This window comes from Crotalus tigris, unplaced genomic scaffold, assembly GCF_016545835.1.
Source record: "Crotalus tigris isolate CLP2741 ecotype Arizona unplaced genomic scaffold, ASM1654583v1 scf7180000024427.8105951120:4207309, whole genome shotgun sequence".
NCBI classification, from domain to species: domain Eukaryota; kingdom Metazoa; phylum Chordata; class Lepidosauria; order Squamata; family Viperidae; genus Crotalus; species Crotalus tigris.
In genome coordinates, this window is record NW_024100595.1 from 3719917 (window position 1) to 3745590 (window position 25674).

Consider the following 25674-nt stretch of genomic DNA (forward strand, 5'->3'; position numbering starts at 1 on the left):
CAAGCTGTCTGGAAGTTTCCACCCCTCCCTGCTGAGCAACTACTAAAAATGTAAGTAAAAGAGGGCCAGGGGTGGGAGGTGGGAGGCCAGCGGGCGCAGGGAGGGTTGCTGGCACGCGTGGGGCCCGGCAGGTGCCTTACCTCCCTTGGGCTGGGCCAGCTGGTGGCCCAGCCGGTGGTCGGCCTGCGCCATCTCTGCTACTTGCCAGCTATGCCTCGGCTGGCGCAGGGGGCAGCACCACGCATGCGCGGCGCTCCCAGGCAGGGAAAGTTCTCGACTTACGACCGGTTGGGTAGTCCTCGATTTATAACCGGTTGGGTAGTCCTCAACTTACGACTGGTTGGAGTCGCGGCATTAAAAAGGTTGAGAACCACTGCTCTAGAAAGAGTACAGAGAAGAGCAACAAAGATGATTAGGGGACTGGAGGCTAAAGCATATAAGGAACGGTTGCTAGAATTGGGTATGTCTAGTTTAATGAAGAGAAGGACGAGGGGGGACATGATAGCGGTGTTCCAGTATCTCAGGGGCTGCCCTAAAGAACAGGGAGTCAAGCTATTCTCCAAAGCGCCTGAGGGCAGGACAAGAAGCAATGGATGGAAACTAATCAAGGAGAGAAGCAACCTAGAACTAAGGAGAAACTTCCTGACAGTGAGAACAATTAACCAGTGGAACAACCTGCCTCCAGAAGCGGTGAATGCTCCAACGCTGGAAGTCTTTAAGAAGAGACTGGACAGCCATTTGTCTGAAATGGTATAATAGGGTTTCCTGCCTGAGCAGATGGTTGGACTAGATGACCTCCAAGGTCCCTTCCATCACCATCATCATCATCATCATCATCATCATTATCATTATTATTATTATTGATCATCGCACAGTCAGCCAGATGTTCAGACTGGATTTGGCATTTTGTCTACCTATCGAGTCCTTACCCAGGACCTGGGATAGGCAGATGTGGATGTTTGATGGTATTACAGGTATCGTCGCAGGATGGAAGCAGTTCCTAGTAAGGCTGCCTTTTGCAATTGACTAATAGCGAATTTGTCAATGCCAATGGTTTTCAAGTGGTGCTCCAGTTGTTTTGGGATTGCACCCAAGGAGCCTATGACTATTGGTACTACCCTTGCTTGCTTTTGCCACAGTCTTTCTATTATTATTATTATCGATCATCGCACAGTCAGCCAGATGTTCAGACTGGATTTGGCATTTTGTCTACCTATCGAGTCCTTACCCAGGACCTGGGATAGGCAGATGTGGATGTTTGATGGTATTACAGATATCGTCGCAGGATGGAAGCAGTTCCTAATAAGGCTGCCTTTTGCAATTGACTAATAGCGAATTTGTCAATGCCAATGGTGTTCAAGTGGTGCTCCAGTTGTTTTGGGATTGCACCCAAGGAGCCTATGACTATTGGTACTACCCTTGCTTGCTTTTGCCACAGTCTTTCTATTTCTATTTGTAGGTCTTTGTATTTTGTTATCTTCTCCAGTTCTTTCTCTTCTATTCTGCTATCTCCAGGCACTGCCACGTCCACTATCCAGACTTTTTTGTCTTTCTTATCGACAATTGTTAAGTCTGGGGTGTTATGTTGCAGGTGCTTGTCTGTTTGAATTCTGAAGTCCCAGAGCAGTTTAATTTTATCATTTTCTATGACTTTCTCTATTTTATGATCCCACCAGTTTTTGCTTACAGGCAAATGATATTTTTTGCAGATCTTCCAATGCACCATTGTTGCTACTTTGTCATGCCGCTGCTTGTAATCAGTTTGTGCAATCTTCTTGCAACAGCTTACCAAGTGGTCCACTGTTTCTTCAGCTTCTTTGCATAGGCGGCACTTACTGTCTGTTGCTGTCTTCTCAATTTTGACTTTGTATGCATTTGTCCTTAAGGCTTGGTCTTGTGCAGCCAGAATTAGTCCCTCGGTCTCTTTCTTCAATTTTCCTGCTCTTAGCCATTGCCAGGTTTTATTGTTATCTGCTTTCCCAGCTATTTTTTTCATATATTGGCCATGTAGTGCTTTGTCTTCCCATGCCTCTATTCTGTTCTTCATTTGGTCTTTCTTGTAGGCCAGTTTGGTCTCTCCAGTAGTTAGTAAGCCTTCCTGATATACTAATTTCAGTGCATCTTCATCATTGTTCTTCAGATATTCTTCCAAAGCCATTTTTTCTTCTTCAACCATCTGATGTACTTGTAGCATTCCACGCCCACCTATTTGCCTTGGTAGATAAAGTCTATCAATGTCACTGCGTGGATGAAGGGCATGATTCATTGTCATTATTTTTCTGGTCTGCCTATCCATTGCTTTTAGTTCTGCTTGAGTCCAGTCCACTATTCCAGCTGTGTACCTAATGACTGGGATTGCCCAGGTGTTGATTGCCTTTATGGTATTTCCTCCATTGAGTTTGGACTTTAAGATCTTCTTCACTCTCTTGATGTATTCACCTCTAATCTTTTTCTTGACTTCAGTGTGCTTGATGTTGTCAGCTTGAAGGATACCCAAGTATTTGTAGTACTCTTCCTCATCCAGATTCTTAATGTTATTTTCGTGGGGCATCTTGATTCCTTCAGTTTTCATTATTTTTCCTTGTTTGATAGTAAGTGTGGCACATTTGTCCAAGCCAAACTCCATTACAATATCTTGGCTATATATACGGACAGTGTTGAGCAGCGATTCTATTTCAGATGATGTTTTTCCATACAGCTTCAGATCATCCATATAAAGGAGGTGGGATAGTCTGGCAGATGTTTTTGATGTTTGATAGCCATGTCCTGAGTTATTCAGTATTGTTGACAGAGGAAACAGTGCAATAACAAATAGTAATGGTGATAATGAATCTCCTTGAAATATTCCTCTCTTGATATTAACCTCTCCCAGCCTCTCACCATTGATCTGCAACTGTGTCTTCCATTGTGCCATCGATCTTTGCACAAATTTTCTGATGTTTCTACTGACTCCTGTTATTTCTAGGCACTTTATTATCCAATCATGTGGCAGAGAGTCAAATGCCTTTTTGTAGTCAATCCATGCCACATTCAGGTTGGTCTTCCTTCTCTTGCAGTTTTCCAAGATCATTTTGTCTATTAGGAGTTGATCTTTTGTTCCTCTGCTATTGGGGCGGTTTCCTTTCTGCTCAGGTGGAAAGAGATTGTTTTCAACTAGATGCTGTTGTACTGCATCAGCTACTACACCAGTTAGTAATTTGAAAGTTGTTGGTAAGCAGGTAATTGGCCTGTAGTTACCTGGTGTTGCCCCTTTTGCTGGATTTTTCATTATTAGGTAGGTTTTCCCAGTTGTTAGCCACTTTTCAATTTCTCCTCCTTGTAGTATATTGTTGAACTGTTTGGCAATGAGTGGGTGTATAACAGTTAGATGTTTCAACCAAAACCCATGCAGTTCATCTTCACCTGGTGCTGACCAATTTTTGATTTTCTTTGCTCTTTTTTCTACCATTTTTGTTGTTATTGCTAGTTCTTTCATTTCAACTTCTGTTTTATTTGCATCCACCTCTTTTAACCAAGCCGCATCCTTGTTGTATTTCTTTGGGTTATCCCATATCTGCTTCCAGAACTGCACTGTTTCTTCCTTGTCAGGTACTGACTGATTCCTTGCAGTTTCTCCATTGATGGATTGGTAGAAACGTTTCTGATTGGATTGAAATTGGAGGTTCTGCCTATAGTTTGCAATTCGAGCTTCATATCTACGGATTTTCCTGGCTATAGCTGTTATTTGGTGCTTTATTATTTCCAGTGCTTCCTTGATCTTCCTTGTTTCTAAGTGGTATTTCTTGATTAGGTATTCTTTTGTCTTCTTGTTCTTCAGCTTCTTTTCTTTCATCTGTTCTAGCTTGCTTGCATGTGATCTTAATTTGCTGATCTTATTTTCTAGTCTAACCTTCCATTTTTCTGGTGCCCTGTTTGTTTGTTTTTCTTCTTTGTTGATTTTGCATCCCAGGTATTCTGTTATAACTGCAGCTGTGCTGTACATTAGTTGGTTTGTTTCTTGCAATGAATTGGTGCTTATACTTGATATTGCAATATTTGCATCTGTTAATGCTTGTGCTAGCTGTTTCTTTGGAACAAGCTTCAATGCAGGTAGCCTTATTCTGTTGTTTTTGTGCTGTTCTAGATGCTCAGTTATTCTTTGTTTCAATTCTTTTATTTCTTTAGTTAGAGGGTTTTGTTCTTCCTGAGGTAGAGGTGCCTGATTTCCAAATGAGAACAGTTGTATATCTCTGCTGGATTCCTTCACTGCCAACTCCCCCTGGTTTGCCTCTACATTCTGAATTACTTCTGGTAAGGCTTTGATTTCTTTGCCCTGGGTAAACCTTTGCAGTTCGTCCAATTCTGTTTCTGTGAATACTTTATTTCGTGTTATAAATCGGCGTTGATCTGCTAGTCTCTGTTCTGTTATTTCTGATTCTGGATGTTGTTCTTTCCAGAACTGGTGCATTTGTTTTAGATATCCTCTTCTTGTTGGACTTGATCTGTAGTAACAGATCATTATTTCTTTGTTTTCCATCACTGTGTATCTGCGACGGTGTAAACACCTTTTCTTCCAGTAGTTCTGCAGCTGCTGGCCCTGGTTGCTCAGCCAAACAGTCCTGAGTCCTGTAACCCATTTTTCACCAGATATCCCGGAACTCAATATCTAGTGCGGACCTTTGTTAACCCGGGCGACGTCCGAGCCGGTATGGCATTCTGCAATTTACGTCTCACCATATTTTTTTATGGAGAGACACTCTTTGTCTGACTCCTCTGATGAGACCTGACCAGTATGGTTGAACCTCTGGCATAGCTCTCATCTTCCTCAGAGTACACAAGCCCCACAACCACGTCAAGGTAGTGCCTCACTGGGGGATGATTATTATTATTATTATTATTATTATTATTATTATTATTATTACATGGCTGTACTAGGAAGACACCCCTGGGGATTGTTGAGTAGCATTTGGCCAGGAAAAGATCAAAGAGTGCCAAAAAGTTAGGAGAAAAAAGGTAGAAATCTAGACTGGAGAAAACAGACCTTATTCTGGGCCAAGGTAGTTATCCTTTCTGAGAAGATTTCAGAAAGTTTTTGTTGAAGTCCCTGACGAGGATACTTAGTCAGGGTCCTTCTAGTATTATTCCTATCAGCCTTCCAAGTTAGGCTACTTGGAAACTGAAGCATACACGCTAATAGCAATAGCACGTAGACTTACAGTATATACCGCTTCATGGTACTTTAAAGCCTTCTCTAAGCAGTTTTACAGAGTCATCATATGCCCCCCCCCCGGCAATCTGGATCCTCATTTTACCGACCTCGGAAGGATGGAAGACTGAGTCAACCTTGACCTCGTCAAGATCGAACTCCTGTCACTCGGCAGAATTAGCTTGCAATACTGCACTCTAACCACTGTGCCACCACACCACAGCACTCCTATTCTTGTTATAAGGACATCAACAGAACTTATAACTTCCTAAGAACTAGGGAGGATTCACTGCTGAGGTGTTTTTTCATATTACAGTTCTGGCCCAAACCCAGATTTCTTTTATCTGACCATTGTGTTGATTGTGTGACTTCCTCCCATTCCTCAAGGTTATTCTTCCTGCCTATTACAGCCCTGGTCTACGGGATGTACTTTTCCTGTATATTTCCCATAATTCTCCAGTGTGATGTTTGGCTGAAGCATTGTGAGAAATGAAAATGGCAGCTAGATTCAATTGCCCAGTAGGCCAATTAGGACCTACTCCTCTACTTGAAATGTTTTTAACTTCTCAATTTTCTCCACTTGGGGTATTTTCCTCTCATACAAATTAAATAGTATACCCAATATATAAACTTTTTGTGCCCACTAGGTGAGAGCAAAAAACAGGGTAGATTTTTTTTCCTGTGTCTACATGCTGCCATCTAGTGGCCATCTGGGTACCTGCAGTCCAGGTTTTGTACTACCATTTTTAAAGGTGTAGTCAAAATCACCACTCTAACAATTCCTTTTTTACTTGTTTTAAAATGGAGTTTGAGCAATTCTAGGGAATGGACTTTGGGCAGGTACTTGGAGTTAGCAGCTACAGGGAAGAATCCAGAGAATATTAAATAGAGAGGGTCAGCTCACTTTTATTGGGCAATTATATACATTTTTAAATCAATGTATATAAACATCTCACCATTGCAATGCTAGGTAATTCAAACAAACATGCAGGATAATAAATACAAAAAGTAGCTGAAAACAAACTGTCAGCCTTATAAAGACCAGATAAGAAATATGAACAGATAAGTTAATTCTTTGTTGTTGTTGTTGTTAATTGCGAAGTCGTGTTCGACCCATCACGACCCCATGGACAACGTTCCTCCAGGTCTTCCTGTCCTCTACCATCTTCTGGAGTCCATTTAAGCTCACGCCTACTGCTTCAGTGACTCCATCCAGCCATCTCATTCTCTGTCGTCCCCTTCTTCTATTGCCCTCAATCTTTCCCAGCATTAGGCCCTTCTCCAGTGAGTCCTTCTTCTCATTAGGTGGCCAAAGTATTTGAGTTTCAACTTCAGGATCTGGCCTTCTAAAGAGCAGTCGGGGTTGATCTCTTCTAGGACTGACCGGTTTGAACGCCTTACAGTCCAAGGGACTCGCAGGAGTCTTCTCCAGCACCATAGTTCAAAGGCCTCAATTCTTTGGCGCTCAGCCTTTCTTATGTCCAACTTTCACAGCCATACATTGCAACTGGGAAAACCATGGCCTGGACTATACGCACTTTTGTTGGCAGGGTGATGTCTCTGCTTTTTAGTATGCTGTCTAGAATTGCCATAGCTTTCCTCCCCAGGAGCAAGCGTCTTTTAATTTCTTGGCTGCAGTCCCCATCTGAGGTGATCTTGGAGCCCAGAAAAATAAAATCTGTCACTACCTCCATTTCTTCCCATCTATTTGCCAGGAATTGAGAGGGCCGGATGCCATGATTTTGATTTTCTTAATGTTGAGTTTCAAGCCAACTTTTGCACTCTCCTTCTTCACCCACATCAAGAGGCTCTTTAGTTCCTCTTCACTTTCTGCCATTAGAGTGGTATCATCTGCATAGCTTAGGTTGTTGATATTTCTCCCGGCAATCTTAATTCCAATTTTTGATTCATCTAGCCCTGCCTTTCTCATGATTTGCTCTGCATATAAGTTAAATAGGCAGGGTGACAGTATACAGCCTTGCCGGACTCCTTTTCCAATTTTGAACCAATCAGTGGTTCCGTGTTCGGTTCTCACTGTTGCTTCTTGACCCGCGTATAGGTTTCTCAAGAGACAAATGAGATGGTCTGGTACTCCCATCTCTTTAAGAACTTGCCACAATTTGTTGTGATCCACACAATCAAAAGCTTTTGCATAGTCAATGAAGTTAATTCTATTTTATTGTAAAGTTACATTAACAAAATCTTCTGTTAATGTCTGGAAGAACAATTCTCCTGCTATCTCCTTTATAGCCCAAGAATAGAGAGAGACCCTCAAGAACCTCTTGCTCCAACCACTATACAGCTGTGGGCTATACTCCCTCTTATCTGATCTTTCCCTGAGCAGTCTTTCTTTGCCAGGTCTCCCAAGGTCATTCCTACATACCATTACACAAACCCAGCTCCCATGATAACAATGAGAAATAGTGACGGGGGTCACCTAATCTCCAGATCCTATGGCTGAGGGGACCTCCAACATCTTCAAGGACTTCTGAAAGAATATCAGCACGAATGATGACCTAGACCAGTGATGGCGAACCTTTTAGAGACCGAGTGCCCCAAAACTGGCCCCACCCCCTGCCCTGCCCCCACCCTGTCTGCCTGCAGGGCCACTCACCACATCCAGGGCCCGCTGCAGATTGCCCAGGCAGCCCAGCAGTGCCATGGTGGCCACGCCCTCTGCCTGCGCCCCCCAGCATCAACTGTGCGGAATGGGGCGTGAGGGCAGAGTCTGCTATGTCCTTGGCTGGCTGCCTGGCTGCCATGTCCCTGGCTGTACTGCTCTGTATGGGCCATGCTCGGGGGCGACTCTCCTCCGGGGGGGCTGCTGGTGAGGGGGTCATGGGGGCAGGCAAGGCTGGGACAATGGTACGTGTGCCCATAGAGAGGGCTCCGAGTGCCACCTCTGGCATGCGTGCCATAGTTTTGCCACCACTGATCTAGATTAGAGCAAGGATCTCCAAACTTGGTAACTTTAAGACTTCAACTCCCAGAATTCCTCCATGGCTGACTGAGGAATTCTGAGAGTTGAAGTCCATAAGTCTTAAAGTCGCCAGGTTTGAAGACCCCTGACCTAGACGGAAGGAAACTGAGACAGCCTGATTCTTGGATCCTGCCTGATCCACAGATCCTGGAGCATTCCCACCCTGTGGCTCTAATGGGGTGGGCAGAAAGAAAGGTGGTCTTATGATCCCATGTCAGGTAGGGCTTCAGAGGTGACAACTGATACCTTGAAATTGTACCTGGAAGTCTACTGAGAACCAGGACAGCACATGGGGCAGTTGCAGTGGTGGGATTCAAATATGTGAACAACCGGTTCTCTGTATGGATGCCATTTCTGGAAGTCCATTCTGGGCCTGGGCAACAAAAAATTAGCTACTGGTTCTGCTGAAGTGGTGCGAACCGGCTGAATCCCACCACTGGGCAGTTGTGTTACTTGAATGTACTGAGGTGTGCCCATAACTGCCTACCCACTCATATAAATATATTTTAAAAATCAGCCAGATTACTGTCAGTACATTACATAGCTTTTGAGAATGAAACTGCAATATGTTCTGTCATTTGCTTTTTGACAATTTGCCACAAAAAAGCACCAACGGGGCAGATTCTGGCTTCTGAGCAGTTGAGAATCCTATTTATATTAGGTAGGGCTGAATTGATGTGGTGTTAAAATGAAGCCCCAATGTTTGCAGATGAAGAAACCAAAGTCTGCTGGAAGTCTAGAGATGTATTTCATTTCCCCAAAGCTACCTGGATTGGAGTTTTTAAAAAACCTTTTTACCTGTTTTCCAATGAATAGGTGCAACCAGGAAACAGATGAATTGAACAAATGATAAATTCTCATTTAAAGGTAAACACCCGTTTTCCCTGGATCAGGTATATTTTCTCCCAGAGCAAATACATTTGGCAGATAAGGAAGAACAATGGTAAATGAGACAAAATTCATTGTTTATCTTTGGGAAAGATTCGAACAATGCATGTCAGAATTGTGCTATGGCACACACTTCCCAAAAGAATGCTACAATCAGAAGAATATTTAAATTTATGTTTATGTTCCTTTTATTGGAATATGATTCATCTCTAGTTTTCCATGTATGCCCTTCAGGCAAAATACAGATAGTCCTCGACTTGAGAACACAACTGAGCCCGAAATTTCCATTACTAAGTGAGACATTTGTAAAGTGGATTCTACCCCATTTTACCATCTTTTTTTTGTTAAATTGTTAAATGAATCGCTGCAGTTATTAAGTTAGTAACCTGGGGTTGTTAAGTGAATCTGGCTTCCCCATTGACTTTACTTGTCAGAAGTTTGCAAAAGATGATCCTACGACCCCAGGACACTGCGACCGTCATAAATATGAGTCGGTTGCCAAGGGTCTGAATTTTGATCATGTGACTATTGCAAGTGTGAAAAATTGGTCATAAAGCACACTTTTTCCGGTGCTGTTGTAACTTTGGTCACTAAACAAATAGTTGTACTTCAAGGATTATTTGTAGACAATAGATTGGCATAAAACGTTTGACAAGCCTCTTAGAGCTGCATTCAGATATTTGGGGGACCATGTCTCTTTGACACAGCTTGGCATTGCTACCTATGTCTCAGATTGGGATGTTTTAATTTGAGGTAGGTCATTTGGCCCGTAAACTAAAAGCCCCTAAATTCTTCAGATTGGCATTAGAACTGGGAAATAGGCACTCTCACACCATCAGTTAGCTTCAGCTGTAAAGATCTTTGTGCATCTTTGTGGAAAGCAATAAATATATGAAGTAAGGTTTAAAGGAGCTGTAGTTGATTGTTGAAGTCATAATTCAGGAACACCATATTTTATGATAGGGTTGGCTTGCTTTTGACTTTAATGATTTAAGGCAGTGGTGGTGAACCTATGGCACTGTGGGCACGCACGCCACCGTTGCCAGCAGCTTGCGCAGGTCCATTAGGCTGCTGCCACTGCCCAGAGCGGCAGCCCCACCGGGCACAAAGGAGGCGAAGCGACCAGCTAGCAAGATCGAGTAGAGGTCGTAGAGCACACCCACACCCAGCAAGCCAAAGGCCACCCTGAGCAAGGAAAGCCGGATCCCCATCGACGCTATGGGCCCCCAGTGCCAGCTAGGATTGCGTGTCTCCCCATCTATGCTGGGCCTCCTGCCCACCGCCCCACCTGCCAGAGACCCCCTGGATCTCCCCCAACCATGGCCGGTCCCTGCAGGTGTCCGCTCCATGAGCAACATCAAGGTGCCCATGCCCACCCCAGCCATGCCCACCCAGTCTGCCGTGACAACTGCAGCCATGCCCACCCAATGGGCCATGCCCCCATGCCCTCCCCTGAGGGCACCACAATGCTGATGCGGCCCTGGCAGTTTGTGATAAATAAGTGGGTTTTGGGTTGCGATTTGGGCACTGGGTCTCTAAAACAGTAGTTCTCAACCTGTGGGTCCATTTCACGGGGGTCACCAAACAACGCAGTCCACCATTTTTTCCCTCTTTTCCTTAGCTGTGCTACTCCCTTTTATTCTGTTGGCTTTTGAAAGCCAATAGGATAGACTCTCTTGAATAGAGTCTAATTCTATTGGCTTTCAAAAGCCAATAGGAATTGTGCAGGCTGTCTCTGCCCTGCTGAGCCCGCCAAAAGTCCCATTCTGCAAACGGTGCTGCACCAGTTGAGTAGTCCTCGACTTACGACCGGTTGAGTAGTCCTCAACTTACGACCGGTTGGGGGTCGCGGCATTAAAAAGGTTGAGAACCACTGCTCTAAAAGGTTTGCCATCACTGATTTAAGGTATTCAGGCAATGGTAGCAACAACCATTTTAAATGGTTTTTAATTGTCTTTATATTTAATGATCAATGCTGCCCACAGTCACTTGCTGATATGGGTGGCTATAAAAATCAGTCAATCAAATAAATTATACTTAATTATGGCTTAGTAAGATGTGTGAATTAGGGTAATCACTTTGGGTAAAACTATTTTTAAAACTCTGATTTCAAGTCCAGCTTGGGTCCCAATGACTGATACAGCCCTATCAATCATTGGCTGTTACCTTCCTCAGATATGTTGTTTTGCCTGCCCAAATTTACATGAGATTTCTTAGTGGTCTCCCTTCCAAGTAATAATAACATCCAACTTTATGTAGCTTTTGGAGATCAGCCAGGATCAGTCAGGTGCTCTCATTTAGGTGAATTTTTCAACTTAAGATAATCTGAAACTAATTTCTGGTGATTTTATTCATACAACTGTGAAGTTTTCTTGGCAACAGAAAGGCTTGCACTGTTTCCCTAGAAGCGAATCAGTCTAGTAAATTATAAGTTCATTGCAGCAGAAGAAAAAAAGAGGAAAAAAACCTATCGGCTCTACTAAAATAGTTTTATTACGATTATAAATTTAAGTTTTGCTCTATATACAATACATATACATTTAATTAGAAAACCATATAGAAATAAAAATCCCTTAGCTGGGAAGATACATCCAAGAGGAAAGAAACTTCACAATTGGAATTTTAGCTGGAAAAGAGAAAGGATAAAAATTCACAATGCTAAGAATCTTGGAGGAATTGATAAAGAACATAGCAAATATTAAAACTAATACAAAAGTAAAAAAAAAGCAATTTTAAAAAAATCCTCCCTCACAACCTGAACTCATCATTAAAATGGGATGGTGCTACTGAGAAATAAACAGCATCAATGAAGGGACAATAAACTGCCCAAGTTTTTCAACACTGAGGACCAGTTTCTGAATATTCAGTATTACATAGAGCAGTGTTTCCCAAACTTGACAATTTTAAGGCATGAGGACTTCAACTCCCAGAATTCCACAGCCAGCAACGCTGGCTGTGGAATTCTGGGAGTTGAAGTCCACATGCCTTAAAATTGTCAAGTTTGGGAAACACTGACATAGAGCAATGCTTCTCAACCTCAACCAGTTAAAGGTATGTGGATTTGGAATTTCCCAGCCAGCATGCTGGGGAATTCCCTATGCTGGCTGAGGAATTCTGGGAGTTGAAGTCCATACATTTTTAATGAAAAACACTGATTCAGAGGGGAGAATGGAATTATTTCAGAAAACCTAAAATTAAGCAAACTCCTAAAACTCAGCCACCTTAGCAACCTGGGTTTGCTCTGTAAATTAAAAGTCAGCTGAATCATATTTCCCACTAGAGCAGAGGTAGGCAACCTTGGCTTTTATGACTCGTGGACTTCAACTCCCAGAATTCCTGAGCCAGCATGGAAACCTCTCCATTTCTCCTCAGCATGTCTGGCTCAGGAATTCTAGGAGTTGAAGTTCATGAGTCATGAAAAAGCCAAGGTTGCCTACCCCTGCACTAAAGCAGAGCTTTTCAACCAGTGGTACGGGTACCACCTGTGGTACATTGGCACCTGGTACGCGACCATCCTAGAAAAGTGGTAGCGGGGGAGGGGAATGAGCTGAACTGGTGGCAGCACTGCACAAGCAAGAGACGGCTGGAGCTGCAGGGCTGTCAGGACTCAGTGGAAGCACCAGCATCAGTGCCGCTTTCCAGCTGATCAGCGCTTCTTCAGGACTGTCAGGGCTCAGCGGAAGCCCCAGGCTCAGCGCCAGGTTCCAGCTGGAGCTCGGCACTGATCCTGGCAGTTCTGCTGAGCCCAGAAGAAGCGCCAATCAGCTGGAATGTTGCAGCCTCTCCAGGGTCTTGTGATTTACATTCAGATGCTTGGCAACTGATTCATATTTATGACGGTCACAATGTCCCAGGGTCATGTGAAGGGACCAAAACCTGCTGCAACCACCCAGCAGACGGAGGGAATAAAAACCAAACACTCCCCCATTCCACCTCCGCTGCCAATCCTCAACAGAAATGCTCACAACAACTTGGACAGGAGGAAGAACGCTGCCAGGTGGGCGGGCAGGTGTCTTCTCGTCTGTGGCTTGGGGGGCACTTTTTTCAGTGCCATTGTAACTTCGAACAGTCCCTAAGCGAACTGTTGTAAGTCGAGGACTACCTGTTACTTTATCACTTTTTTCCTTTTTTTTTTTTGGGGTCATCAAGTTTTTGACACCTTGCTAAGCGACTGGTGGTACTCGGATATTGCCATATCCTAAAAGTGGTACAATGGGTGAAAAGGTTGAAAAGCCCTGCACTAGAGCCTACAATCAAGCACATAGCCATAATTCTCATTTCCACATTCAGAAGGGATGGTGCATCAAAGTGACTTATTGGGCTGCATGTTTGCAAATCCGCCCTCCAAATGTGGACTATCGCATCTCTGTTTTGTTGGCCTTGCCAAGGAGAAAGATGTGATTAGAGCAGAATTGGCTGTCCAGCCTACAATCTCATCCCCCATGTTGCCTATGGGATTATGGGAGCTGTAGTTCCAGAGAAAACCAGATTGGGAGAAGCTCACTGAAAGAAACTGGCCAGTTTTGCAGCCATGAAGGATGCAATGGAAAACCTTTTGCTTTGAAAACACCATGCCATCTCTTCTGGGTTCTCACTAAGTAGAAAAGAGATACCCTCTCCCCACCTGGAACATATTAATAAGCTAAGTTGTCCACCATGCAAAGTTTATTTGTGATTTCAGAGCTTTTATACAGCTTTAAGTTGTATATAGTCCTCAACGTATGACTATTATTGGGACCAGAATATCTGTGGCTAAGCAGGGCAGTTATTAAATGCATGCCAACTGCCAAATGTCTGAATTTTGATCACATGACTGTGGCAATGCTGCAACAGTTATAGGTGTGAGGACTAGCCATAAGTCACTTTTTTCAGGACTGTTTTAACTCTGAACAGTCACTAAACAAATGATTGTAAGTCAAGGATTGTCAGTAATTGTTCTAATAGCATATAGATAGATTCTTAATTGAAAGTCCTTGTTTCCTGATCTGAAGACAGTTGTTAACTTTCAGCCTTGTTTGTTGTAAGACACGTTAACAATTGGGCGAACTGCAGCCCTGCACTCTGAGTATGGTTCAATAGCTGCAACGCCCTTAACCTGGTTACTAAGTAAACCCATTTTCTTGGACAGAACAGGTAATCAAACCATAAGCTAACAGAAGGAAGCCGAATTTGCACAACAGGATAAGATGCAAACAAACTAGCTTAAAACTAAGCAAGTTTCAGGATACTACCAGAACCATTAGATTTGCAACTGACTCGGTGGTTAAAGGTGCTGCATATTCATAGCTAATTTTTGTGTGAACTCAAGAAAAAGGATAAATTGATCCAACCCATGGTTTAGTTAAACAGGGAGAGGGGCACATTGTGCCCTCCACATTTCCAGCTCTGCCATTGCTCAATGTGGAAGGAGAAGCATTTTTAGACAGGATATTTCTTAGTTAATAAGGCAATGTCCTTTTCACATCTGTTGACCCAGTCTCGGAAGAGATGGCAAATGTAATAGCCTGTGAGTTTCATAAGGAAGCTGTTGTCAGATTCCAGAGGCTGAGCGGATACGGCTGGACCCGGCGCGATGTCCAGGGAAGACATGATGGATTTGAGGTTATTCTCCAGACCCAGGCAGCGCAGGCTTGAAGATTCGAACTGACGGTGTAATTCGGTTTCCAATGGATTCAGATCCATTTGCTGGCATTTCACACTGTTTAAGTACACCGGCAAATTGGAGAAGGCCGAGGCATTCTGCTGCAGCCGCTCCTGGTCAGTGAGACCCAGCCAGTCTGTGGTAGACAGGGTTGGCAACGGGACTCCTGGAAAGGGTTGAATGGGTGGGTTGAAATCAGGATCACCAAATGGCATCCCCTGGTGATGCACCTAAACAGAGAGAAGTCAGACCGTCAGTTCTTCGAAAGTTGGATTTTTGGATCTTCAGAAAACGACGGACACCTTCTCGATAGGACTAAGTTACAGATAGTCTTCAATTAAGGACCAGAATTAAGCCCAAATTGTTGTTGCTAAGTGAGACAGTTGTTAAGTAAGTTTTGCCCCATTTGACCACCTTTCTTGCCACAGTTAAGTGAATCCCTGTGGAAGGGATACCCGTCGTCTGAAGCCACCTGGGTGAAATCCAGTGAGGTGAAAGCTGACAGACTCATCAAAAGGTTTCATGCGAAGCACCCCAACAAACCAAGAAATAATCCCTGACCTATGCTTTTATTCACATACAGGACCTATCCTTTTTGTAAGGGGGGCCGGATGTCAATGCTGCTTATATTGAATATTCTTGCTTTGACAAAATATGCAGAACTGTTTGGTATTTTTAGAGTTAATTCAGATGAGACTGAGAGAGGGAGGGAAAAGCGTGTGAATCTTTGCCCTCCAGGTTAATTGGAAGATGTGAATCATGACCCCAAAATAGGAGAGGGGAAATGCCTGGAATGTTATGTGCAAAGGAAGGGAAATTCAGATCTTGGCATCCTCCATGCCGTGCTGACACTCCGTTACACTAATAAAGGCTTTTTAGGTTAAACAATGCCTGAAAGTTCTTTGAAGTGTTTCATTAGTCAGACACATGACACCCTGCATTTGTTAAGTTAGTGATGAGGTTGTTAAATGAATCTGGCATTCCCCCGTCGACTTTGCTCCCCAGAAGGTCGCAAAAGGGGATCACATGACCTGGAGGGATCCTGCAACCACCATAAATATGTGCCAGTTGCCAAGTGTCCGAATTTTATTTACATGACCATGGGGATGCTGCAGTGGTTGTGAAGTGTGAAAAACAGTCATAAAACACTTTCTTTTAGCGCTGTTGATAACTTCAAATGGTCACTAAATGAATGGTTATAAGTCAAGGACTATTTCTATCCATATTACTGGGTAGATGGGGAATGTATGAGTGAATAAGACCATTGCAGTTACTTTTCTCAATTCATTTTATTAGACAGTTTTAGGTCTGGCTGAGATACTAGAATTGGTCTGTGGTCACCCAGTGGGTTTGGGGCTGGGAGTGGGGTGGTTAGGAAATAACCTCTGGTCTATGGACGGGTATTGGACTGCAGCATGCCAGCAACCGGTCCGCACAAACAAGCAAAGCCCCATCTGTGGGATGCAGGAAGCACATAAAACCACACACTCTCCGGTCCATGAAAAAATCTTTCTCCACGGAACCGGTCCTTGGTGCCCAAAAGGTTGAGGACCTCTGCCATACATTATACATCTTTATCTGAGATTCTGAAAAACCGAGAATTATTAACAAGTTGTTTCTGTGCACTTGCTACGGTACAACAGTTTTTACACATTTGTTCTGAGAAAAATACCAAGGTCCTTCATTCAGGAAATTCAAATCATTATCAATTTGCATAGGCCAAAGTCCACTCTTCTGTTCTACTTTGGAAGCATTGTAAATTAAATAAAACACATTTCCCCCATTGTGGACAGAGGCCCATACCCTCCATTAATTTGTTCCACTTATATTCAGGACTCACATAGCTTGACAGCAGTTGTCCTGAGCTGAATTGCATGCTGAGGGCGAGATTATGCGTCCTTTCAATCTTTACAGCGATTTCTTGCTGGGTGCGAGAACATCCGGAGGACATCGGCAAATCCACTGCAGACAGAATCGAGAGGAACATTAGGCCCAAGAACTAGTAACTATCAATCAATCAGAATAGAGCTGGAAGGGACCTTGGAGGTCTTCTAGTCCACCCCCCTACTCAAGCAGGAGACCCTATACCAGTGATGGCGAACCTTTTAGAGACCGAGTGCCCAAACTGAAACCCAAAACCACTTATGTATCGTTGGGTGCCAGGTGGGCATAGCCCATTGGGTGGGTGTAGCCCATTGGCTGGGTGTGGCTACAGTGGTAACGGCAGACTGGGTGGGACTAAAAAGTTCAATCAATCAATTCCAACTTTGCGAGATCTTTTTTTTCCCACGAGAAGCTGAAATTGATTGATTGATTGAACCTTTTTTTTCCCCCACACAGCGATGGAGGACTAAAGCAGCGGTTCTCAACCTATGGGTCGTGACCCCATTTGGGGTTGAACGACCATTTTACGGGGGTCGCCAAACAACGCGATCCGCCATTTTTCCCCCTCAGGGGCCGCCGCTGCACATGTGCGCCGCGCATGGGGGCGCTGCCGCACATGCGCGGCGCGTCCATGTGACGGGGTCGCCGTCACACAAAGGTTGAGAACCGCTGGACTAAAGCGAAAAGGTTTTATAAAACCCAGCTGAAGGCCTAGGACTGGGGCACCGGCGCGTGTGCCCAGATAGAGGGCTCTGCGTGCCATCTGTGGCATCCGTGCCATAGGTTCGCCACCACGGCCCTATACCATTTCAGACAAGTGGCTGCCCAGTCTCTTCTTAAAAACCTCTAAACATTCAAATACCTGTATCAATAATACCATGCATGTTATCCTGCTTTTTGCAGGCCACAGAACCTAGAAGACATCCGGGTGGGTGGACAGAGTTAAGAGACAGAAAAAAGGAAACCAATTCATTGTAAAGAATAACTCAAATTCTAGGGTACAGCATCAGAAGTGAGCAAGGATGAAAAATACTACACAGCAGGGTTTCTCAAGCTGAGCAGTTCTAAGATGTATGGACTTCGAATTCCAGCAGGCTGGCTGGGGAATTCTGGGAGTTAAAGTCCAGACATAACTAAAGTTGGCAAGGTTGAGAAACACTTCTATGCCGCACAGGTAGTCCTCGACTTACAACAGTTCATTTAGTTCATGTAGTGTTACAACAGCACTTTAAAAAGGACTGTTTTTCACACTTACAACCTTTGCAACGTCCCATAGTCAAGTGATCAGAATTCAGGTGCTTGGCAATTGACTCATATTTATGACAGTTGCCATGTCCTGGGGTCATATGATCACCTTTTGCGACCTTCTGACAAGCAAAGCCAATGGGGCAACCGTGTTACTAACAACTTGACAATGGTGGCACGAAAGGCCATAAAGTGGGGCAAAACTCACTTAACCAATGTTTCACTTAGCAAACAAAAATGTTGGGCTCAATTGTGGGCGTAAGTCAAGGACTACCTGTATCTACCTATAATATCAATGGTATCCTGTCCTATCCTATTTTTGGGTGTTTCAGAAACAGGTGGATACCTGCTATTTACAGTTCAAAACGAACTTACAATCCCACACTTAGTAAAGGGAAGACAAAAAGGATAGCAATACTGAAGATGCCAGAAATTAGCCCGAGGTCCAAAGGATTTTCCAGAGATAGCATAGGGCAGTGGTGGCGAACCTATGGCGCGGGTGCCAGAGGCGGCACTCACTCTGTGGGCACGCACGCCGTCACCCTGGTCCTAGGCCTTCAGCTGGGTTTTATAAAACCTTTTCGCTTTAGGCCTCCGTCGCCATGTACAAAAAAAAAAAAAAAGGTTCAATCAATCAGTCAATTTCAACTTCTCATGGGAAAAAAAAGATCTTACAAAATTGGAATTGATTGATTGAACTTTTTAGTCCCACCCAGTCTGCTGTTACCACCGCAGCCACGCCCAGAAAATGGGCCACACCCAGCCAATGGGCCACACCCACCTGGCACCTGACGATGCATAAGTGGGTTTTGGGTTGCAGTTTGGGCACTTGGTCTCTACAAGGTTCGCCATCACTGACATATGGAATTGTAAAGTGATGAAGTAATGCTGAAGTTGCCAGTCCCAAAAATCAGGGAGGCAGATCTCTTGAGAATCGCAGCTCTCATTAAATAAAGATCTTTGTCACCTGTTTAGCATACATGTTCTCTGGGCAGCATTTAATGCTGTAAAATGTAGCCAAGTAGAAAAGTCCTGGCCTTTTGCATGGCTGTGTTTTTTTTTTAAAAAAAAAAAAACTCTAAAAGCTTTTTTTTTCTTCTTTTCTTTTTAAGGATTTGTTATTTTGTGCCACACAGATGTAGCTGGAGTTCCTGGCCTGTAAACTCTTTCAAACAGAGACTTTTGTTCTTTTCTGGTTTGCAATGTACTCTCCTTCCCGTGACCTGCGTGCGTCTTGGACACACCTGTAGATTTCAGCACATTTATTTTTCTTTTTAACTTTTCTATCTGTGTTCAAGGAAAGGACTTTGAAACTGCAGGGCTTATTAGAAGGACCAGGAATGATTGTCAAAGCATGTTGAAGTTTCTGACACTTGCTAACTACAGAAAGGAGGAAACTCTTCCACCGACTCCCGGATATCCTACAACTGCTATCATCTGGTCCAGAAGCCTCTAAAATAGCACAGAGGAGGAACCTGTTGATGGCATGTTGAGGACCACCCTTTGAATGCAGGCAAGAAACAAAATCTCATCTAATTCCATCATTTTGTGTGCAAAACAGGAAAAACTCTGAAGCTTGGCTATGAAGTTTCACCTTTTTCTTTAATCTCTCGGTGGAAAAACAGAAGGGGTCGAAAGAGTATCACACAGTTCCCATTAATGCATGGCCACTGGCTATTCTTGGGTCTTAAATGGATGGACAAGAACAGGCTATTCTCCAAAGCACCTGAAGGCAGGACAAGAAGCAACGGATGGAAACTAATCAAAGAGAGAGGCAACCTAGAACTAAGGAGAAACTTCCTGGCAGTTAGAACAATTAACCAGTGGAACAACCTGCCTCCAGAAGCAGTAAATGCTCCAACACTGGAAGTTTTTAAGAAGAGATTGGACAGCCATTTGTCCAAAATGGTATAGGGCAGTGTTTCTCAACCTTGACAATTTTAAGGCATGTGGACTTCAACTCCCAGAATTCCACAGCCAGTAATGCTGGCTGTGGAATTCTGGGAGTTGAAGTCCACATGCCTTAAAATTGTCAAGGTTGAGAAACACTGGTATAGGGTTTCCTGCCTGAGCAGGGGGCTGGACTAGATGACCTCTAGGATCCCTTTCAACTTGATGATGATGATGATGCAGTTTTTCAGGCTAACTCTGGCCATAGAAATTTGATCCTGATTGGCTCAAAATTGACTCATCTTTCCATCCTTCCAGGTATAGGGTTACCTGCCTGAGCAGAGGGTTGGATTTGATGACCTCCAAGATCCCTTCCAACTTTACTACTACTACTACTACTACTACTACTACTACTACTACTACTACTACTACTATTAATTGTTCCAGACAGCAAGGCCATTACATATTTGGAGGACCCAGTTGGAAAAAGCTGATGTGTTCAACAGCAAAAAGACTCTAAGTCAGAGGCCCCCAACCCTTTGGGCACCAAGAACCGGTTCCATGGACAGGGGTTTTTCCACGGACTGGAGAGTGCGTGGTTTTGTGTGCTGCCTGCATCCCGCAGATGGGGCTTTGCTTGTTTGTGTGGACCGGTTGCTGGCATGCTGTGGCCCAGTACCAGTTGGGGACTCCTGCTCTTAAGTCACTCACAGAGATAATTTATATAGAAATTCTTTTATCTAACAAAGGCAAAATTGTGCCAAGCCTCTAATCCTTCCTAGAATGTCTCCCTTTTAAGTTTATTCAATTAGATTGCCAATTTCAAGGCAGCCTGATGCAGTTTGGGAAGATCGTGGGTTACTGATGGCAACTTCAAAGCAGCAGGAACCCGGCGGCAACTTTTCAGATTAACATGTTTTATTAAGGTCATAAGTTTTTGTGAGCTACTGGTCTTTTCATCAGCTGTATGTGTTTTTCCTAGTTACCTGGGGGGAGATATTTGTGGAACTGAATGGTACTATATAACTTTATCTGATTAAAAATAAACTTTTTTTTGCCTATTCTGTCTACTGTAATCCTTTCCTATGGGCTCTGCCTTCCCTCTTAGAAGAAGACACCCCTCAGATCAGTGTTTCTCAACCCTGACAGCTTTAAGATGAGTGGACTTCAGCTCCCAGAATTCCCCATCCAGTCTTGCTGTGGCTGGGAATTCTGGGAGTTGAGGTCCACCAATCTTAAAACCGACAAGGTTGAGGAACATTGTCTGACTCTAAGACAACCAAGAGTTAGGATTGCAGCTACCAGAATTCCTATCTGGTGTGGAATTCTGGGAATTATAGGGCCAGTAAATTTGGAAAGTGCCTGATTGAAGAAAACTGAGACTGGGATGAAGAGTGAGTAAAAAAAGAGGATGTTTGCTAAAGGTTTCAAACTAGGATAGAGAAGAAAGATCTACCGCAGGGGTAGTCAACCTTGGCTCTTTTATGACTCGTGGACTTCAACTCCCAGAATTCCTGAGCCAGCTAAGCTGGCTCAGGAATTCTGGGAGTTGAAGTCCACGAGTCATAAAAGAGCCAAGGTTGACTACCCCTGATCTACCGTATCAATAGCTTCTAACTATAACTAAGTGGATCTTCTATATTCAAGAGCAGTATACAAGATTCTGGGAACCAAGCAACACAAGCGTCCCTCTGTGGTAAATTATCTGGCTGGCAAACTGCATGAAGACATAGAAAATAAGACCCAGGAGTTACATTTGATTGGATGAAGGAGAAACCTACCCTTCCTCAATTTGTCTGCTCTTTTATCTGGAAATACCAAATATTCTCCCTGGCCATTCTAAATGCAAATTGTACATTCCTGTGCCAGGCATTCTAACTGCCAAGCGGTAAATGTCTTTTAAAATTACCCTCCAAGATCAATGATTAACTTCAACTTCAAGTTCAAGGTGTGAGGTCATCAGTCTTTACATCTGTTGTTCTTTGGGATGGGGGGAGGTGCCGGAGGCAGAAAGCAAGAATGAAGAGAACGGAACATTCCAGAGGTTTTACAACGAAGGAAATAATCTGGACAGAGGACATGAACAACCAAAAGGGGGTGGGCAAAATATATGTGCTTAATATGCAAGGTCCAAAACAATCAAGGAGGCGGAGTCCAAGCTTTCTCCACATTAAATATGTTGGCCCAAGACTCCCATCAACCTCAGTTGGCTTTGGACACACTGACCAAATGTTGTGCGGGTGCAGTTCAGTACTAGTCAGAGGCAACATGTTAGGACAGTGGTTCTCAACCTTTTTAATGCCGTGACCCCCAACCGGTCGTAAATCGAGGACTACTCAACCGGTCGTAAGTCGAGGACTACTCAACCGGTCGTAAGTCGAGGACTACTCAACCGGTCGTAAGTCGAGGACTACTCAACTGGTGCAGCACCGTTTGCAGAATGGGACTTTTGGCGGGCTCAGCAGGGCAGAGACAGCCTGGACAATTCCTATTGGCTTTTGAAAGCCAATAGAATTAGACTCTATTCAAGAGAGTCTATTCTATTGGCTTTCAAAAGCCAATAGAATAAAAGGGAGTAGCACAGCTAAGGAAAAGGGGAAAAAAATGGCGGACTGCGTTGTTTGGCGACCCCCGTGAAATGGTCGTTCGACCCCAAATGGGGTCCCGACCCACAGGTTGAGAACCACTGTGTTAGGAAAACACTGCTGTTGAGGGAGAAGGGTTTTCAAAGGCTGAGCTTATACAATCTATCTTGGTTTTGGTTGTGTGAATCAGGCAATGGGAGTTAACTGATCGTCTGTCATGTGAATCCCTACAAGTTGGGCTCATTCAATCTTTATGCACTCAACTGCTCCTCTTGAAACCTGAAACTGCGCTGCTAGTCCATGTACAAAAGTCTAGTGGAAGAAACCACAGAAACACTTCCTCCATCTACCTTCTTAAACCATGGTTTACTTCACAGGTCTTCCTGAATCAACTACAACCAATTGGGTTTGGGCTACACAAGAAACATAAATCCGAATTTACAGAAGCCCGTGTCACAAACAAGCAAACATTGGGATCTATGATGTTGGATGTATCTAACTGATTATAATTATTTCTCATTTCAGTGATGCTACACTATTAAAGTTCAGAATTCTTGGGAGATTGCAAGATTCCATGAATGATGCAAAATTCATCATTATCAAAAAGAGTTTTATTTGCAGAGGGAGGTTTTTTTTAAAAAAGCTATAGGTTATAAAGTTTTTCAGCAACAGTGCTAAGAGTTGAATGCCAAAGTTAGCTAACATTAAACTTTCACTACAGCTGGGAAACTGAGGTAATAGTCCCCCTAAGGCAGTGTTTCCCAAACTTGACAATTTTAAGGCATGAGGACTTCAACTCCCAGAATTCCTCAGCCAGCAACGCTGGCTGTGGAATTCTGGGAGTTGAAGTCCACATGCCTTAAAATTGTCAAGTTTGGGAAACACTGCCCTAAGGTAGTCCAGTAATAATCATGATGTTAGGGGGCAAATTTCTACTTGAAACTTTTGTTATATTGATCTGCTTTACATCTGCAAATAAACATTTGCTCATAATTAACAAAATGTTAAACACAAATTCAACAAAAGGCTTGGCAGCTTGGTAATGTGTGTGAACGCAGCCATGGCATTACATGAGCTCTTCTGAATGATGCATGCAGAGGATAAATATGATGATCTTACATTCATGAAATACATTTGACCAAAAAAGCAGCTTGGCCATCTTCCTGCAAGCACTTGTGTCTCATTGACCTGGATTCATCCCACCAGCAAAAGATCATTTACAACAGCCATAATCCTTAACGGTATTTGGAGCTTTGCTATTTTCAAGAAGTGACTGCATGCACTAACCGTGCTGCAGGAAAGGCAGTGGTTCAACCGGTAAAGTCCCTCCCTCGGGCTTCCTAAATAACTTCAGAGAATCCAAAGCACAGGTCTCTGTCTTTTACAAAAAGCAACTGTAAAAAACCCACAGAAAGTTGGTAATTCTTGTCAAACACGGTATAAGGAAGGAAGGAAGGAAAGAAGGAGGAAGGAAGGAAGGAAGGAGGGAAGGAAAAAAACAGGTCTTGGAAAAACGCTCCATTCCTACGACTTTGTAAAGAGAAATATCGTGGCTGGCTATTTGGCCATGCAAAACCAGGCTGTGTGGCTTTGTTGACAGTCCAATACAGTAAGTAAAAAATGCAAGCAATTGGATCAATTGGGAACGCACGCTTCACTTAAGCACCAGTCATCCGGGTCGTGTGAACCCGGCCACCGAGCTGCCAGAAGGGTCCAATGCAGCCTCCAGTCATTCATCCCAAGAATCGCCTTTTCGGTGAGATGGGTGGGCATATTCGATCCATCAATCTAATCAATCAATCAATCTCGTTGGCTTTTCCCTTCAGCTTGCCAGACGAACAGGGAACGAAAGCGGCCGACTGGGGGAAAAGTTCGCTCGAGAAGGACCCGGCTGCCGCCCACCTCCGCTGCTTCCCCAGCCCGCTCCGCCGCTTTCAGCAAGCTTCGCTCCCTGGCACCCCGATTCGACCTTCGCGGCGCAACCTGAGCCTCTGGGATCGCGCCAAAGCCGGCGTTTGTGGCAGTGCGATGGGACACGCGCGATGCCTCCCCCTCGGGGAGTTTATTTCACCGTGGCTTATTTTCTCTCGATCAGCCAGCCTTAGGCGAGCTTGCCACCGCCGCTGGGCACGAGACGGCAGCGTTCCAGAACCGCGAACGGCGGCGGATAACACGCGAAATCGTTTCGAGCCCCTTTGAACCGAACCTCCCCCGTCCCTCTTCGCGGGTGGTGGTGGGGGGGGAGAGAGACACCTGCAGACTCCGAGGAAAACTTTGGGAAAGCACGTGCTGTGCTTCACCTCGCTCGCCCCCCCCTTCCCCGGTTCCCCCCCCCCCACTTTGGCTGACTTCGCCGTACCTGACAGCACTTCCATCCTGCGACCCTCCCCGGCGCCTCTTCCCGCCACTCGTTGCCCGCCCCCTTCCTCGCCGGACCTTTTATAGCGGCTGGCCACGCCCCCTGTCCTCGCGCCGGCCCGGGATGGAGGATTGCAACAGGCTGAGATCACCTACAGCCCGCCTCCTGCTTGGGACCGAAGTCTGCACCGGCGGCTTCCCTTTCGTCTCTCTCTCTCTCTCTCTCTCTCTCTCTCTCTCTCTGCCCCCCCCGCCCCCGCCCCCCTCCGCTGGTTTGGGCAGGAATGGGCGGCTTGCTTAACCAGTGGAGAAAAAGGACACCTTGGATGGATCAAGGAAGAAAGGGGGTGGCGGGTGGGGCAGCTTCTTTTCCTCCCCAGGAGAGAAAGGAAACAATAGTTCGTTTTATGGAGTTGTTAAAAATTGAACACACATTCCCCCCCCCCATTCCCCGCCTCCCCCAATAGTCGAAGTTCTCTGGGTGGTTTCCAGTAATACAAAAAACTGAGAAAATAGTACAGGATGGACTAGAATAAAAAAACCCGCATAAACTAGAAAGCCGCGGGGCGTTCCTTGAAAAACTGGAAAAGATATAAATAAAAGCCCATAGAAAAGCCTGAGGGAAATACAGAAAGGTCTTTGCAAGGTGGTGAAATGATGCCTGAGGCCTTTCTGAGGAGAAGGCGTTCCCCTCATGGGATGCCACTCCAGAAAAAACCCTGGGAGACTCCAAAATTATGGAACTACAAGGAAGGGACTCTATTGTCTTTAGTGAAAGGAAAATGGCTCTGGATTGAAAATAATTTAAAAAGTGAGGAGGAGGAGGAAGAAGAAGAAGGAGGAGGAGAAGAAGAGGAAGAAGAAGAAGAAGAAGAAGAAGAAGAAGAAGAAGAAGAAGAAGAAGAAGAAGAAGAAGAAGAAGAAGAAGAAGAAGAAGAAGAAGAAGAAGAAGTAGTTACTATATTCTTGCAAAATTAAGACAACAAATGTACTTTATCTATTTCTTCAGAGGGAAAAA

The 25674-nt window shown here is 44.4% G+C and overlaps 1 protein-coding gene and 1 long non-coding RNA gene across 2 annotated transcripts; both read right to left on the reverse strand.

The window, feature by feature from the left end:
- Positions 1 to 11525: 11525 nt before the first annotated feature.
- LOC120302290 lies at positions 11526 to 12578 on the reverse strand. Its single transcript, XR_005555107.1, has 2 exons — positions 12518 to 12578; positions 11526 to 12349 (listed from the first exon to the last, which is right to left on the reverse strand). It is a non-coding gene; the product is annotated as an uncharacterized LOC120302290 (long non-coding RNA).
- Positions 12579 to 12919: 341 nt separating this feature from the next.
- CTF1 (cardiotrophin 1) lies at positions 12920 to 24698 on the reverse strand. Its single transcript, XM_039330459.1, has 3 exons — positions 24658 to 24698; positions 16535 to 16656; positions 12920 to 14924 (listed from the first exon to the last, which is right to left on the reverse strand). Exons 1-3 carry the CDS (start codon positions 24671 to 24673, stop codon positions 14472 to 14474), a joined length of 591 nt encoding a protein of 196 aa, XP_039186393.1. The 5' UTR covers positions 24674 to 24698; the 3' UTR covers positions 12920 to 14471.
- Positions 24699 to 25674: the final 976 nt, after the last annotated feature.